This window comes from Onychostoma macrolepis, chromosome 25, assembly GCF_012432095.1.
Source record: "Onychostoma macrolepis isolate SWU-2019 chromosome 25, ASM1243209v1, whole genome shotgun sequence".
NCBI classification, from domain to species: Eukaryota; Metazoa; Chordata; class Actinopteri; order Cypriniformes; family Cyprinidae; genus Onychostoma; species Onychostoma macrolepis.
Window position 1 is genome coordinate 23,234,983 of NC_081179.1, and position 19,139 is coordinate 23,254,121.

Below are 19,139 nucleotides of genomic sequence, written 5' to 3' on the forward strand. Positions count from 1 at the left end.
GAAACAAAACCTCAACGCATTAGTTCCATATTAACACTATATAACACTCACTTAGTTTACATGTTTTTATTTATATGTGACATTTACATAAAGACATAATGCATAGCTTCAGGTTACAGGCTTTGAGAGTTATAATACATGTACAAACAAATTAGCATTTTAGCATTTGATTGTGTGCTGCAAGCTGCCGCAAGTGAACTTTGGTTCAAACCTTTTCTCTTCAAAATAAAGCAAAATCAATCTATTAACTAAAAAACGCTGAACAAATAATGAAACTGAGGCATGTATCTATGGGTTTATAAAGTACATTCAGAGTCTAAAGCATTGGTCATGTCAAATATCAAGCGAAGGACAGCTCCAAACAGCTCACCTGTGCAATCTGTAAACCTGGGCAAGTGCGTTTAATAGCGCTGTTAAACGATTAATCGATTAATCACATCCAAAATAAACGTTTTTGCTTACATAGTGTGTGTGTGTACTGTGTATATTTATTATGCATATATAAATACACACACATACAGTATATATTTTTAAAATACTTACATGTATATATTTATATAATTTATATTATATATAAATATATTGAATATATAAGCATAACATTTTTCTAAAATATATACATGCATGTGTGCGTATTTATATATACACCTTACAAATATACACAGTACACACACATATATTATGTAAACAAAAACTTTTATTTTGGATGTGATTAATCGCGATTAATCGTTTGACCGCACTCACATAGTTTCATAGTTAAGACAATGCACAATGCAGTGGGTCCTCAATAAGCGGTCTGATATCATAAAATAAAAGGAAATAATGTGACAGAACATAATATCCAAAACTATGACTGATCACCAAACTCGGAGTCAACGGATAATCAATAAATACAGCAGAAAGCATCACATCTTTCATTTAATGGACACTTCAGAAGAAACAAGGAAGGTTTCCACGCGAGTAAAAACTCTTTTTTTTTTTTTTTTTTCCTCTGATTAGATATTAGTATGTACACTAGACTATAAAAATTTAAGGGCACTTAAAGCGTCAAAGAGGTTGTACGTGTGGTCCTTGTGCAGATACATTTTTTTTTTTGCATTTCACTTGTGGAGTGATGCTAAAATAAAGATATATTATAGAAATATTGCTTCTGTTAAGCTTGAGCAGCGGTTATGAAGAAATGTAGTTCATCTCATTTTCAAAACATCATTACCTCCGTATATTGTCATACTGTTCATATTCTTATTCTACTAGAACATGCTGCCTAATGCAGTATACTTATGAGGGAATGTCTTCAGTACTGAAAAACTGAAGTGATGGGTTAATATCATGTGCTCAAACTCAGCTTGCATTACATGCATCACATAAAAAGATAAAATGTTAATAAAGAATATATACTGATGCTATACTGATATTATATTGATAAACATAAAACATACACACCATGACAAACCACATATCAGTGCTAAAAACGTGATGGTCCCCACACTTTTTACGACCTCTGACTTTTCCAGTCTTGTCTGATAACTAGATTAGGATTAATAAAAGCCATTTTATAAAGATTGTACTCACAAAAAGCAAAGTTCTTCAGAGCTAAATGTAACTAGAAAATATATATTGACTGTAGAAATAGGACTTTTCCCCCATGACTTATTTAGTAACAATAAGTTTTCATTAATTTCCTTCACATTTCCAAGCCTGGAAAACAGAATTTTAAAATTCACTGATATTTCCAGGATTTTATGACAGCGGGAAGCCTGTAATAAGGACTAAACACTCATCTATGGCTGATTAAGAAGCAATAATGTACTACAGCAGAACAACAAAAAATTAAAATAAAATAAAAACCAAGGCCTGGAGCAGGTTTGGTCATAAATGTGGAACAAGTATTTCTTATGGCATGTAGAGAATAGATAAACTAATAAAACATTCCTATACTTTATATATTTTTCAAAATATTAGTTAAACTGAATCAATCCTATTCAACACCTTCTAGAGTTTTAACTTTTAGGAGGTTATTTTTAGTCAGTCGTGAGGGAATGTATTTAAAGCTTCGTTTTCTCCATATTTGCATTCAAATGACATATTCATTCAGATTATAACACACAGATGTAACAGTCTTTGCCATGCGATACACAAACATAAATACAGGCGAGTTACGTGAAAAACAAACAACATGGATAATACAAGAATAATATGTTCGTTTTGGTTACTCTGCAAAGGTCAAGCCTGAAAATGACTGTAAAAGCTTGTTGGCTCTAGATGAGAAGGCACAGCTGGTGTTCCTGGGATTGTTTTCTGCTTTAGAAAGCCACACACACACACAAATGTGTTGGCTAGAAGAGAAGTACACGACGAAAACACTGCTCGAGTAAAATACTAGCTGTCAATAAATCAAAGAAATAAATGAACCTCCATCGTTTCCTGTTGATTCTATGTGAGCAGTCCCAAACGAGCCAGTTTGGCTGAGAGAAACGAATGAAGCACAAAGACCACCGGCTTCGGCCCCGAGTGCAGCTCAAACACCTGCAAGACAGACAGGAAAAAACTGATTATGATGAAAACTATCCACCTTTTTCCTAAAGGTACTATGGGAGGCACTTCCGATTCTGAGGAAGTTCCACTCAAAAAGACTGCAACAAATCATTTCAGATCATAAAATAATCCTTATCTGCCATTTTGACTAAATGGGCGATACATTTTCAGAAGTCAGGAGAATAATGTCACGTTTGGTATATTTAATGTGACGTGATATAACAACAGTATCTATGGAATAGCTCTTTTCAGCCCGCTGCATTATTTTCATGTTTCCTTTGTATTCCGCTGCAAGTAAATGAAAAAAAAAAATAAAATAAACATGTACTGTGCATTTGTGGTCTGATGTCCCGATTTAATTTGCGATATAAACCATGAATAATTCCCTGGAATGCATTAAGAATCTTTCATTTTTCTCCCCAAATCCTCACGTCTCTTTCCAGGTTTGCTTTCACACAGATGCTGTAAAATGTAATTGTTATGAAATATAGACATATATTTACTATAATGATGTTTAACACATCCGTAATATTGCTGTGGATAGGAGGAGGATCTTTAGGAGTTATTCACGGTATGCTAAAAGTAATTTGTTAATGCTTTTAAACTTTAAAATTTTATTTTAATGATCGATGGTTGAAGGGTGAGTAAAATTGTCACCTCATTGCACCCAGTTTTTGAAAATGCTGATTATTGCGTACAATTGCAGGGCATTTTATTAAGTACATAAATATTAGGTCTGTCAATCGATTAATCGCATCCAAAATAAAAGTTTTTGTTTACATAATGTATGTGTGTACTGTGTATATTTATTATGTATATATAAATACACAGCATATATATATTTAAGAAAAATGGGTTACATTTATATATTAAATATATTTATATACGATATAAATATGAATATAAATATAATACATGTAAATACATGTAAACATTTTTAAAATATATGCTGTGTGTTTGTATTTATATATACATTTGACAGCACTAATAAATATGAAAATGTATCTGCAGTATGCTTAGCATGAAATAAATGCATTTCAAATATTTATTTTTCACTACGTTGTTTACAGTGTAGATGGAAATTAATCCCATAATTTGCACAAAGTGTCATGGGGCGTAGGAAAAAGGTGGATACATGGATCCTACTTATTTTGACTAATGATTACATAACATTTCTAGTCAAAATTTTTTAGAGATTACACAGACACACACAAAAAGCTATAAATAAAGAAATAAAACAAAATTCTGCAGGCCTTAAATTTTCACCCCAAAATGAAACTTCTGTCATTAATTACTCACCCTCATGTCGTTCCAAACCCGTAAGACCTTCGTTCATCTTCGGAACACAAATTAAGATATTTCTGATGAAATCGCAGAGCTGTGTGACCCTCCATAGACAGCATCGCAACTGAAATGTTCCCAGGTCCAGAAACGTAGTAAATACATTGGTAAAACAGTCCATGTGACATCAGTGGCTCAACTTCAGTTTTCTGATGCTACGAGAATACTTTTTTTTTGTGCAAAGAAAACAAAAATAACAATTTACTCAACCCGAGTTACGTCGTCTGCCACCTGGGAACATTTCAGTTGTGTTGCGGTCTATGGAGGGTTACATAGCTCTCCAATTTCATCAAAAACATCTTAATTTGTGTTCTGAAGATGAACGAAGGCCTTACGGGTTTGGAACGACACGAGGGTGAGTAATTAATGACAGAATTTTCATTTTGGGGTGAACTAACCCTTTAATGAGTGAAAGTTTTATGATGTCAGGACCAACAGACTTCCGTTCATTAAGGCCTCCAGAATTGTGTGTCCATCTCATCCCATTGTCACAGGTAGAGATGATCGGTCGGGCTGCTCATACCATCTCGCCCTCTGGAGCGCCGAAGTCCAGGTAGAGGTTCCTGACTCCATCGTCTGCAGACATCTTGAGCCGCTCATAGGGGAAGTGGAAGAGCACGGATTCGCCAGACTCCCGCTTCACAGTGAAGCCTCTCTCATAATGCAGGATCAGACGCACGTCTTGTCTGTTCAACACACAGCCTGAGGAGCGCAGACAGACAGATGTGAACCATCAGAAGGTCAACTCATCTGAATTTACCCTCTCTTTGCTGGCTGGAACTCAGGAAGGAAAGCACTCATTATTTCCAACATTTCCTCCAGCCAGCTATTGTTACACACCACACAGGGGGAGAAGACTTTTTTCCCCACAGTTGTCCCTTTGCTATGTTTACTCAGACCACAGAACAGAAGAGAACTACAAAACCTCCAACAGGAATGAATTTGCACATTTCGGTGAACAACATGATTCTTAGTAAAATGTGCTTATAAAGTTTATGGGCTTACAAATTTAATGGACATTAATCTTACAAGAACTGGAATAAAGTGTGACGTTACAAAGCATTCTAGCTGGTGTTTATCTTATCTTAAAGAAATTGGAAAATTACACAGCAGTGAGATTAAAAACGGACTCAATTAGTATGATACGGTACTTTTCAGTCTTTAGTTACCATTAACTAGGCATGCACCGAAATGAAAATTCTTGGCTGAAGCCAAACAAAATGAAACACTGGGCCGAGGGCCGAATACCGAACATGGTTTTTTCGCATTTTTTCCCCATATTTTGCCAGGTTTTTTCACCATTGCATAAATGAAATAGCCAAAATGTGCTTTTTACTGTTTTGTCTTGCTTTTCAAAGAAAAAAAAATTAATTACGAAACAATTTAAAAATATTTACTTAACACAGAACATGTTTTACCATTCTAGCAGACATTATACCAACAAAGCACAATTTAACTTAAAATTAATATTTTTGGCCATTTTTGAGACCCTCTTCTTGAATCAGTTATGTATTTTTTACTGTACAATAAATGCATAACTTGCTGAGCAGAAGAGAATTATTTTGAATTATTTTGAAACAGAATATATGACAGATCCCACAGATCTATTACAGATTTAAACACTATGTGTGAGTGTTATAATAAATGTATTAATAGAGCTGCTGTAATTATTATTATTGTCTTACTTTTCTTATTTTATTTTAAAAATGCATAAAAATGTTTCTGAGCAGCTGACGACTAACACCGTTTCAGCTCAGATTTTCCTCGCGCTTTGAACCCCGGCTAACGAGCTCGTGCAGTGAATGCATGTAATTCATGTGTGTATTACAAAGCATAACATTCTTCAGTTTATTTACTAATTGTTTAAGGCCATTTCGCGATTTCAAACATCATACAGTAACCAGCAACAACCCCCTCCTCTTCTCATCAGAGACATGCGATGCAGCACTAAACAGTCTCTCGCTGTCGGTGCTTGTAATGATTTTTGCGTCTTTCTCGGACACTTTTAAATGCTTTCACACTACAGACATGTTTGCTGCATTAGTGCGCGCCTCTATTTGATCACGTCATTGTTCGGTACAATTTATTCTGTCTTTTCGAACACCGAAAGAGCTTTCTTTTTCCTTTTTTTTTCAGCCAAATAATTTCGAGCATAAAGAAACATTACTAAATATTACATTACTATGATTTACCCATATAGGTGCATCACTTACTGGTGTTATACATTTTCATTTGTGAATGAGGGCTGACACAGTTTACCCACAGTATTTTATTAAAGGAATATTCCAGTTTAACTTGCACTTGTGCACTCACTGCCTTCACTAGCAATTGTGCATAATGTTGATTACCACAAAAATTAATTTGGACTTGTCCCTTCTTTATTTTTTTATTTTTAGGGAAAAAAACAAAAGTCTAGCCATTTCAACAGTTAGCCACGAGGCATAAAAAAAAAAAAAAATGCTTGTTAACACAAAAAAAAAAAAAATACTTAATCATTTCAACCATGGCCACCTGTAGTGGGAAATTACTCACCCTCTGATAAAAGTCAATCTAGTTCACATATTTACAGATGTTGGAGGGGACTTACCTGTTTAAAAAGCTATTGCTCAGCAGTTAGGTTTACATTTAAATTTTATGAATTAAATGAATTACATTTTTTGTAATCTGTCTCTAAATGTTTGTATCTCAGGGGATATATCGCCCTTTTAGGGGTATAAATCAAGATATAAAAAGTAAAAACATATAGAGTGTGATTTTGTGGCTTGTGTTATAGAAAATCGAATCTTTTTGTAATCTTGACAAATGCATATCATTGGAAAGGTCCGACAGTCAAAGTTCCATATTTTCCACGGAAAATTATTGATTTGTGACAGAAAACCGCATCAGAAAAATTCAATAGAGTTTGGGTGTAACGCAGTGGTTATTTTTGGTATAGTTCCCAAACAAAATCTCACAGGAACCACAACTGTTGTGATATCAACTTCAAATTTGGAGCACAACTTTGTTAGACATATGGCTTTGATTTCATAGAAATTTTATAGTGCAACATATTTCATAAAATATTTATTTTATATAAAAAAAAAAATAGTATACCACATTATCTTTACTATAAACTTAAACCTTTATAACTTTTTTATACTTTCTTTTTTTAAATGCTTTCACTTCAGCAATAATCTTCTGTGTTCAACCTTAGGTCTGTATTCTAAAGCGTTCAGGAATTATAACCGTGTTGTAACAAGCATTGATAAACAAGTGTTCTGTTTTCTGTGAATTAATACCCCCAACGGGGCGATGTATCCTGGGGGATACAAACATTAAAATCAAATATATATTAAATATAAATCATGAAATTGTATTATTTGAGTTCCAATAAGATGGAAAATTGCAATAAATTTTCTTATGTCTCTTTATGGGTTTGCCCAAATCAGGGTTAAGACAAGTGTATTAATGCGAAGGGTAATTATTTTCTCCTCTGTATGTTCACACACACCTATGGAAACCTCTTTGATGAGCTCAGCAGCCAGATGTCCGCCCTGCACCAGCGCGCGTGTCCATGTTGACAGATCCCAGTGTGTCTCTACACGAAACACATGGGACTCGATGCCTCGGCCGGTGCCTGTTCGTGTGGCGAACAGCAGATCTCCACCCAGAGCCGGAGAGCTGCGGACGCTGCCCGAGTGAACCAGCCTGCAGACAGAAACAAACACTGCTCATCAAACACCGAAGACAGAACAGAGCTCATTCAGCTTTGACTTTTACAGTGCATCAGGCTTTGCTAAAGTAAGGGTTTGACCGTGTGGCGAGCAGCGGGTGTGTCAGGAGAGGAGAGGTCCAGCTCTCATACGTCCACGGCACCGACTGGAACAGCAGGAGGTCTTTCTCCGTGAGCGCCATGACCACTCGTCTGTACTGATGCCGCCCACCATCCAGCTCCAGCTGCACACAGACACAGCACACTTATAATCCACACCACTTCCATGGGCACAGGAAAAAAATATCTCTCTTAACTAATGCTGTCAACTGCACAGAAAACTATCTACATGTGGCCCTGGACCACAAAACCAGTCATAAGGGTAATTTTTTTTTAATTGAGATTTTTAGGCTGAGATACAACTATTTGAAAATCTGGAATCTGATGGTGCAAAAAAATCAAAATATTGAGAAAATCGCCTTTAAAGTTGTCCACATGAAGTCCTTGGCAATGCATATTACTAATCAAAAATTAAGTTTTGATATATTTGCGGTAGGAACATGATCTTTATTTAATATCCTAATGATTTTTGGCATAAAAGAAAAATCTATAAGAAAAATCTTTGACCCATACAATGTATGGTTGGCTATTGCTACAAATATACCTGTGCTTCTTATGACTGCTTTTGTGCTCCAGGGTCACTTATTATCGAACATTCTCTCTACATAAAATTGGATATATCAGTATATATACCTAATCTGTTAAATGAGACTAAGATATGAAGATGTTAAAATATTTTATACTAGGGATGTAACGATCTTATCAGTTTCTCGATATTATCGTGGTCACATGACGATATAACGATAGGTCTTAGGGAAAAAGTGTAGTTTTTAAAATACAACCCGAATTCAGGAAATGTTGGGACGTTTTTTATATATGAATAAAATGAAAACTAAAAGACTGATTTCAAATTTGATGCCTGCTACAAGTCTCAAAAAAGTTGGCACGGGGGCAACAAAGGGCTGAAAAAGCAAGAAATTTTGAAAAGATTCAGCTGGGAGAACATCTAGCAACTAATTAAGTTAATTGACATCAGGTCTGTAACATGATTAGCTATAAAAGGGATGTCTTAGAGAGGCAGAGTCTCTCAGAAGTAAAGATGGGTAGATGCTCTCCAATCTGTGAAAGATTGCGTAAAAAGATTGTGGAATACTTTAAAAACAACGTTCCTCAATGTCAAATTGCAAAGGCTTTGTAAATCTCATCATCTACAGTGCATAACATCATCAAAAGATTCAGAGAAACTGGAGAAATCTCTGTGCGTAAGGGACACGCTACTGCATTGGCTTACTCTGAGTTCGATTGCTTCAGTCTGTTGTGCTGCTGTGAGGTTTGTGTTTGTAGCTCCGTGTACCTTCGCTTTTATTGAATCTCTACCTTACTTTCAATCCCTTTTGTCTAAAGTGATAAAATATAACTTAATTCTCACCATATTTCTGGTGTTATCTTTCAAACTAATCTAACTAATTTGATCGTTCGCCTTTAAAAACCGCGAGTGCAGCTTGTTAGCCCGTTAGCTTGTCACTTGCGGTTCCATTTGCATTTCTATTCGCGCCTATTATTATTTTATTTTTTCCTCGCTCCGTTTTTCACGAGCTCATCAAATAACAGTGGTAAGTGGTAAGTTGTTGGTATCATTCATCAATCAAGGTGAGTAATGGCTTCTTCTCCTGCTATTGTTGTTTGCACTGTCTGCCACATGTATAGTTTATCTGTCTCTGTCAGCAGCGAGGGATTCACATGTGATAAATGCAGGGAAATAGTTAGGCTGACAGAGAAGGTTTTAGAACTAGAGACACGCATCCAAACTTTAGTTGAGGACAGTAAGAATGTGAGGGCTGTAGATACTGCTTTGGATGCGACTAGCTCAGGGAGTCCTGTACATTGTTCGGTTTCGGTTGAGCCCGTGCAGCAGGGCAACTGGGTGACAGTGAGGCGGCATAGTCGCGGGTCAAAACACCACTCTTCCGTTCCGATCAGAACATCAAACAGGTTCTCCCCACTCAGTGAAGCACCCACTGAGAAACCTGATGAAAGTGCTCTAGTTATTGGCGATTCTATTGTACGGAACGTGAAAATAGAGACACCAGCCACCATAGTCCATTGTTTACCAGGAGCCAGAGCGCCTGACATCTTGGCAAATTTAAAAGTGCTGACTAATGCTAAACGTAAATTCAGTAAGATTGTTATCCACGTCGGCGCTAATGATGTTCGACTTCGCCAGTCGGAGATCACCAAAAATAATGTTAAAGAGGTGTGTGAACTTGCAAGTACGATGTCAGACACTGTAATATGCTCTGGTCCGCTCCCTGCTTACCGTGGTGATGAGATTCATAGCAGACTGTCGTCACTTAATGGCTGGATGTCTAAGTGGTGCCCGCAAAATAACATAGGCTTTATAGACAATTGGAAGAATTTTTGGGGCAGACCTGACCTGTTGAAAAGAGATGGTGTTCATCCCTCCTGGGGTGGTGCCGCTCTTCTCTCTAGAAATATGGCACATAGTCTTAGAGTTTGTACTTGACTAACTGGAGCCCAGGTCAGGAAGCAGACAGACTGGCTAAACCGATCGTCTGCTAGCCGCCTCATGTCACCAAAGGCAGTTAACTCTCAGCACATAGAATCTTTTTCATCTAGATATCACGCTATAGAGACTGTGTCTGTTCCCCGAACTAGAAAATACAGAAAACATCCAAACCAAAGTAATAGTAACAATTTAATTGATGTTCAACAAATAAAAAACCGATATAATACAGATAAACACATGATAAAGCTTGGCTTATTGAATATTAGATCCCTTTCTTCAAAAGCACTTTTTGTAAATGATATGTTCACTGACCATAAACTAGATGTGCTTTGTTTGACAGAAACCTGGCTAAAACAAGATGATTACATTACTTTAAACGAGTCTACACCCCAAGATTACTGTTACAAACATGAACCGCGTCCAAAAGGTAAAGGGGAGGTGTTGCTACAATTTATAGAAATATTTTCAGTATCTCTCAGAGGTCAGGTTTCAAGTATAATTCGTTCAAGTAATGGTGCTTCATATAACGTTATCCAAAGAAACAAGTGTTAATGATAAATCCCTGTGATGTTTGTACTGGCTACTGTATACAGGCCACCAGGGCACCATACAGACTTTATTAAAGAATTTTCTGATCTTCTATCGGAGTTAGTACTGACTGCAGATAAAGTCCTAATCGTTGGTGATTTTAATATCCATGTTGATAATGAAAGAGATTTGTTGGGATCAGCATTTATAGACATTCTAAACTCTATTGGTGTTAAACAACACGTGTCAGGCCCTACTCATTGTCGAAATCATACTCTAGATTTAATACTGTCACATGGAATTGATGTCAGTGGCGTTGAAATTTTACAGCAGAGCGATGATATCTCAGATCATTATCTAGTCTCCTGTATATTCCATATAGCTAAAGCTGTAAAGCCAACTTCTTGTTACAAATATGGTAGAACCATCACTTCTACCACAAAAGACTGCTTTATAAATAATCTTCCTGACTTATCTCAGTTCCTCAGCATATCCAATAGCTCAGAACAACTTGATGATGTAACAGGAACTATGGACTCTCTCTTTTCTAGCACTTTAGATGCGGTTGCTCCTTTACGCTTAAGGAAGATTAAGGATAAGAGTCCAACACCGTGGTATAATGAGCACACCAGCCCTAAAGAGAGCAGCCCGGAAAATGGAGCGCAGCTGGAGGAAAACTAAATTAGAGGTATTTCGTTTAGCTTGGCGGAAAGTACCCTATCCTACAGAAAAGCATTAAAACTGCTAGATCTGATTACTTTTCGTCTCTTCTAGAAGAAAACAAACATAACCCTCGGTATTTATTCAATACAGTAACTAAATTAACGAAAAATCAAGCATCAACAGGTGTTGGCATTTCCCAAGAGCATAGCAGTAATGACTTTATGAACTACTTCACTTCCAAGATCGATACTATCAGAGATAAAATTGTATCCTTGCAGCCGTCAGCTACAGTATCGCATCAGATAGCGCACTATAGATCCCCTGAGGAACAATTTCATTCATTCTCTACTGTGGGAGAGGAAGAATTGTATAAACTTGTTAAATCATCTAAACCAACAACATGTATGTTAGACCCGATTCCATCTAAACTACTAAAAGAGCTGCTTCCAGAAGTCATAGATCCTCTTTTGGCTATTATTAATTCATCATTGTCATTAGGATATGTCCCCAAAACCTTCAAATTGGCTGTTATTAAGCCTCTCATTAAAAACCACAACTTGACCCCAAAGATCTAGTTAATTACAGACCGATCTCAAATCTCCCTTTTCTGTCAAAGATACTAGAAAGGTAGTATCCTCACAATTATATTCCTTCCTAGAGAAAAATGATATCTGTGAGGAATTCCAGTCAGGATTTAGATCGTATCATAGTACTGAGACTGCTCTCATTAGAGTTACAAATGACCTGCTTCTATCATCTGATCGTGGTTGTATCTCTTTATTAGTTCTACTGGATCTTAGCGCTGCGTTCGACACTATCGACCACAACATTCTTTTGAATAGACTAGAAAACTTTGTTGGCATTAGTGGAAGTGCCTTAGCATGGTTCAAATCGTACTTATCTGACCGCCATCAGTTCGTAGCAGTGAATGAAGAGGTATCATATCGATCACAAGTGCAGTATGGAGTACCTCAAGGCTCAGTACTAGGGCCGTTACTTTTCACGCTTTATATGTTACCCTTGGGAGATATTATCAGGAGACATGGTGTTAGCTTTCACTGTTATGCTGATGATACTCAGCTCTATATTTCTTCGCGGCCGGTGAAACACACCAAATTGAGAAACTAACGGAATGCATAGTCGATATAAAAACTGGATGACAAATAATTTTTACTGCTAAATTCTGAAAAACAGAGGTGTTAATTATCGGACCTAAAACCCCACATGTAATAACCTAGAACATTATCTAACACTTGACGGCTGCTCTGTCAATTCTTCTTCATCAGTCAGGAACCTAGGTGTGCTGTTCGATAGCAATCTGTCATTTGAAAGCCATGTTTCTAGCATCTGTAAAACTGCATTTTTCATCTCAAAAGCATATCTAAATTGCGACCAATGCTCTCAACGTCAAATGCAGAAATGTTAATTCATGCGTTTATGACCTCAAGGTTAGACTATTGTAATGCTTTATTGGTGGTTGTTCTGCACGCTTGATCAACAAACTACAGTTAGTCCAAAATGCAGCAGCTAGAGTCCTTACTAGAACCAGGAAATATGACCATATTAGCCCGGTTCTGTCAACACTGCACTGGCTCCCTATCAAGCATCGGATAGATTTTAAAATCTTGTTAATTACTTATAAAGCCCTGAATGGTTTAGCTCCTCAGTACTTGAGCGAGCTCTTATCGCATTATAGTCCTCCACGTCCGCTGCGTTCTCAAAACTCTGGCCGTTTGATAATACCTAGAATATCAAAATCGACTGCGGGCGGCAGATCCTATTCCTATTTAGCACCCAAACTCTGGAACAGTCTACCTAACACTGTTCGGGAGGCAGACACACTCTGTCAGTTTAAATCTAGATTAAAGACCCATCTCTTTAGCCTGGCTTACACATAACGCATTAATACGCTTCTATTATTCAAATCCGTTAAAGGATTGTTAGGCTGCATTAATTAGATCAACCGGAACCGGGAACACTCCCCATAACACACGATGTACTCGTTACATCGTCAGTTGAATGGCATCTACGCTAATATTTGTTTGTTTCTTTCCTAGTCTGTTTCTCAGTCCGTATCCGATCAGATGGTGGATCAGCACCAAGAGATGATGTCTACAGCCCTGATCGTCAGCGGAGACCAGGACACCCAGATGACCCCAGAGATATATCCCTAGATATATCAACCAAAAATAACAAAATAACTAAAATATAATAAAATACCTAACTACATAATACTACTATTGTTAGAAATTGCAACAAAATTAAAATAGAAATATAAACTTTTGAACTGCGGGTTTCGTCTGGTCAGAGGAGAACTGGCCCCGACTGAGCCTGGTTTCTCCCAAGGTTTTTCTCCATTCTGTCACAGAGGAGTTTTGGTTCCTTGCCGCTGTCGCCTCTGGCTTGCTCAGTTGGGGACACTTAATTTCTAGCGATTATCGCCGATTTGATTGCACAGCTACTATTTAAACTAAACTGAGCTAGACAATGACATCTCTGAATTCAATAATGAAATGCCTTTAACTGAAAATTGAGTGTTTAATCTTATCATTATACATTACTGACACTCTATCCTCCAATTTGATACTGTTAAGTGCTTTGACACAATCTGCATTGTAAAAGCGCTATATAAATAAAGGTGACTTGACTTGACTTGACAAGCCCGCGGTCTTCGGGGCCCGGTTGCATAAAGCACCTTAAGTTTTTTCCTTACGTATGACACTTAAGGCATGATTTCCCCTTATCTAAGGGAATGACTTGAGGGTGTTGCATACAATCCCTTAAACCATTCCCTTAGTTAAGGGAAACCGCTAAGTATTTCACAACAGCAACCCAGGTTTTGCCGTTAAAAAAATCTACTGTTGCCACGGACACGTTATTTGTTAATGCAGATAGCGGTGTAAGTTTTCACAGAAACATAACATTTTCAGGGACTAATGTGAATAAATCTATATTTAAATGCAAAGGGACAAGATAGTCATTTTATTCGTATCCAAAACGAGGTGATGTGAACATTATGAAGCGCTAAACACTCCTATGCAGTGTATGTTTCATTCATACTCGAAGCCAGAGGGTGCCGTCGCGCTGAAAGTCCATTCCGGACACATAGAAGTATCTTATGATGGAATACAGCAGCGATCGCTGCAGCTAAGCTAAAAGCAGAAATGTAAACACAAACACACGATTGCGAAAATATATTTTGTATGTGTGTTTTTCAAGTCATCTCCCAGGTAATATGTAGGAAAATACAGGAATAAAATATTACAGAATATATGTGTTCTCGCATGACGCACTCACGTTTGAGCTATTAGTTGTATGTAATTTGATTAATGTGAATAAATGCCTAAATCTGTTATAAAGCGGCCGATTGTGTCTTGTAGAAGACTTTAGGATTGAATCTGCTCGCTGTGTAACACTTAAGGTGACATTTTCCATACCTTACGTTATACTTAGGAAAATGACAGTTAAGGGGCTTTATGCAACACTTAATGAGCTTTAAGGGACACTTAAGAGAAATTCTAAGGGTTTATGACGTTTCACCTAAAGAAACCCTTAAGTGTCATTTAAGGTATATTTTATGCAACGCCCTTAATTGTAAGGGAAACTTAAGGGCGATCTTAAGGGAAAATTACACTTAAGGTGCTTTATGCAACCGGGCCCAGGACCTCAGACGACACTGCATCACTCATCGGCATGATTCTGTCATTGACATTACTAAATGGGCCCAGGAATACTTCCAGAAACCACTGTCGATAAACACAATCCGCCGTGCCATCTGCAGATGCCAACTAAAGCTCTATCATGCAAAAAAGAAGTCATATGTGAACATGGTCCAGAAGCGCCGTCGTGTCCTGTGGGCCAAGGCTCATTTAAAATGGACTGTTTCAAAGTGGAAAAGTGTTATATGGTCAGACGAGTCCAAATTTGACATTCTTGTTAGAAATCACGGACTCCGTGTCCTCCAGGCTAAAGAGGAGGGAGACCTTCCAGCGTGTCTTCAGCGTTCAGTTCAAAAGCCAGCATCTCTGATGGTATGGGGGTGCATAAGTGCATGTTTTGGAAGGCACTATGAATGCTGAAAGGTATATAAAGGTTTTAGAGCAACATATGCTCCCCTCCAGACGACGTGTATTTCAGCAGGACAATGCAAAACCACATACTGCAGCTATTACAACAGCATGGCTTCATAGTAGGAGAGTCCGGGTGCTGAATTGGCCTGCCTGCAGTCCATATCTTTCACCTATAGAGAACATTTGGCGCATCATTAAACGAAAAATACGTCAAAGACGACCACGAACTCTTCAGCAGCTGGAAACCTATATGAGGCAAGAATGGGACCAAATTCCAACACCAAACCTCCAGAAACTCATAACCTCGATGCCCAGACATCTTCAAACTGTTTTGAAAAGAAGAGGAGATGCTACACCATAGTAAACATGCCCCCGTCCCAACTATTTTGAGACCTGTAGCAGGCATCAAATTTGAAATGAGCTCATTTTGTGCATAAAATTGTAAAAATTTCTCAGTTTAAACATTTATGTTATCTATGTTCTATTGTGAATAAAATATTGGCTCATGTGATTTGAAATTCTTTTAGCTTTCATTTTATTCAAATTTAAATAATGTCCCAACATTTCTGGAATTCGGGTTGTATATTTAAACTTCTTATTCTAACATAAAAGGTCTTTAAAGTTGCGTTTTGAGCCATTATGCTTTGGCACAGTATCTGTCAAATGAACTAAAACCGAAAGCACAACAAGGCTACATTCCTTCATCAAGTCTGTTTGCGCTGCACGATTCAAAGCGCACACATTGTTCAGGCGATCAGCTGGTGATCCGGTGTTTTCCGCACCTCAGAACGGCTCCGTTCACAGTGAATGAATGCAGTGAACTCGTTTAGTTCACGTGCTGTGAGTTTAGCGCACGGTTGGGAACGCAACAGCCACCAGTTATGCTTTATTTTCGCGGCAGATGATTACAGCATTTTACTAGATTTGTAGTGAAATGCGTTTTTTTGTAAGCCTGTTTTCACTGAAGCTGGAGTTTTCCTTTAAAATAAAAGCACTACTGCCGTTTACATCAAAGCTTAAAAGTGCAGTATAAATTGCTGACTGCTAGCGGTTTAAATGCAGTCCAAATTCAAAATATCTCTTTCAAGTGCAGAAATTAGATAAGAAGTATTGTATTTCCCCTACTGTAGTGTAAAGCAAAAAAATAATACACCTATGAAATTTATTTTACAGTGCAATTGTTTTACAATATATGGCTACTACTATCGTTGTTGTTATTATTCAATTCTAATTTGTTTGGCTTCCTAAAACACCAGTGTGAGTGTAATTTAGACTGAGACAGTATATCACAAATAAAAGGAGGGTTGAGTCCCCTTTAAATTTCAGGTACAAAATCAATTCACTGACCTTTTTCTGGCTTAAGTTTTCTTAGTTGAGAACATGGGTTGGAGCTCTTCATTTTGAACTCTCAAAGTGCATTAATAATTTAACTTTAAAATGTACAAAAGTTTCATTTTTTCCAATTCTTCATTTGTCTTTTTTTTTTTTTAAATATCGCAAAAAATATCATATCGCGTTACAAATAACGTTTAGTGAAGTTTTATTCATGCATCAACAGACCACAGTATAGACTAAAAGATTGATTCCCATCAGTTCATTAAAATGAAGATTGATTCCAATTGGGAAATCAATACTTTCAACCCTAACGTTAATTGACAATATTGCATTCCACAGCACCTATGTATGTATTTATATACGGTATTTATTTGGTATACTTTTATAAATTTACAGAAAATTTTAATAGAAACTATAAGAATATATAAAGAGATTGAATGCTGAAATGATTTACTTTGAATAAGCCTATAATATAGTTTTTATTTAACAGTTTAACACAGTTTGCATCAGCTATTCTACAGGTGTTAATGAGGGTCACAAAAGGCACTCGTTTTGTAAAATGACCCTTTTACTTGAGGCATGTTTTGAGAACCGCATGTCATGCTTGACCTCAGAGTGCAAGAATCACTCTGTGTCTGTGTCTGTGTGTCTGTGTGTGTGTGTGTGTGTGTGTGTGAGATACCTGCTCTGCCAACCAGCCGATGTGTTTGAGTGTGCAGTGTGTGTTGGCGCCGGGGTTGCTCAAGAAAGAGTTGATTTGGTCCATTGTCTGTGGCAATAGGGCAGCAACATTTGTGTGAATGGCCGTGAACCAGGAGTGAGCAGAGGCCCCATCTTTACACCGCAGCACCACAGTGTGCTGGCCGTCCGGAGAATGAAGCTCCAGCAGCCTGAAACAAACACAGCAAACCCTGAAAATATTCCCCATCCCAGTGCTGCGCTTACAGGTCACAAGTAACACGCTACATAATCAGTTTTTTAACTGGCAGATACTGTTCTAATTGTAATATGATCTCATAATGTTAGTTAATATTTGTTAAATTAATAAGTCACAGCAAGATTTTGGGGACCTTGACATGTTTTTATTAGATTCAAATCCAAATGTTGCTGTTGTCTTAATAGCAGAAAGACACAGTCAACCTCGGTAGCAAAACACTGCTTCTGGTTACTTCTGAAATCTCACACACAAACACACACGCACCTGTTTTCCAGGTCAGGCATGGTGAGGTTTCGGGTGATGAAGCTCATTTTGAGCGGGATGACCTTCCTGTCACGGCTTACGCTGCTCTTGGGCGAATCGTCGCTGCTGCTGAGGTTTGGAGACTGAAGACGCCCATCCCAAGGCAGATCCGTGCTCACAGATGACTTCTTAAAGAGCGGAGACACCTCCCTGATGTACTTCACTGCACACAACATATACAGCCTAACTGAGCATTCAATATCAGAAACATCCAAAAAAAAAACGCATTTACACGAGGTAAATAAATCTGTGTGTGTGTCTGTGTGCGCATTTTTGTGACAAATCAGGACATAGATTTGTATAATGACAAGGGTATGACAGGTATTGCAAGGAGAAGGTGACTTTTCAGGACATTACTCCATGTCCCCACTTTTCAAAACGCTTCTAAATCACACAGAATGGAGTGTATTGAAAATCTGAAATAGCACAAAGTTTCCTGTGAGGGGTAGGGTTAGGTGTAGGGTTGGTGTAGGGCAATAGCACATACAGTTTGTACAGTAACCATTACGCCTATGGGATGTCCCCACTTTTCACAAAAACGAACATGTGTGTGTGTGTGTGTGTGTGTGTGTGTGTGCGTGTGTACCTGTTTTTCTATTCAGGTGGGGACTTAAACCTGAATACACACAGACTCATGGGGACTTGTGTCACGGTGGGGACCTAAATCGAGGTCTCCACGGGTAAACAAGCTAATAAATCACACAGAATTAAGTTTTTTTGAAAATCTAAAAATGCAGAAAGTTTCCTGTAAAGGGTAGGTTTAGGTGTAGGGTTGGTGTAGGGCAACAGAATATACAGTCTGTACTGTAGAAAAAGCATTACACCTATGGAGAGTCCCCACAAGGATAGTAAACCAGACGTGTGTGTGTGTGTGTGTGTGTGTGTGTGTGTGTGTGTGTGTCAGACTTGGAGCTTTAGGTCCAGTTAAATGTTTTAATGATGTTTTGCAGGACTGTGTGTGCTTGCAGGCATTGGAAAGCTTAACACCGAACAGGAAGATCCAAAAGCCAATCTATGACCCAAATAAAACATTTGAATTCTTAAATCATATTTAAATGTTTTCTTCATACGGTCATGAACTGTTCAAACGTCTGAAACATTTAGCCAAGTGTGTCAGCCTTACAAACAACAACAGCAGCGTTGTTCCTT

The 19,139-nt window shown here is 37.6% G+C and overlaps 1 protein-coding gene across 1 annotated transcript in view; it reads right to left on the reverse strand.

Moving 5' to 3' along the window:
• Positions 1–51: 51 nt before the first annotated feature.
• Positions 52–19,139, reverse strand: part of sntb2 (syntrophin, beta 2) — a 31,824-nt gene continuing 12,736 nt past the window's right edge. Inside the window, exons 2-7 of the mRNA XM_058766384.1 lie at positions 17,952–18,153; positions 17,433–17,640; positions 7,670–7,812; positions 7,367–7,563; positions 4,400–4,578; positions 52–2,526 (exon numbers count right to left, since the gene is read on the reverse strand). Coding sequence (XP_058622367.1) covers positions 2,434–2,526; positions 4,400–4,578; positions 7,367–7,563; positions 7,670–7,812; positions 17,433–17,640; positions 17,952–18,153 — 1,022 coding nt within the window. The 3' untranslated portion in view covers positions 52–2,433. The remainder of the gene's footprint in view (positions 2,527–4,399; positions 4,579–7,366; positions 7,564–7,669; positions 7,813–17,432; positions 17,641–17,951; positions 18,154–19,139) is intronic.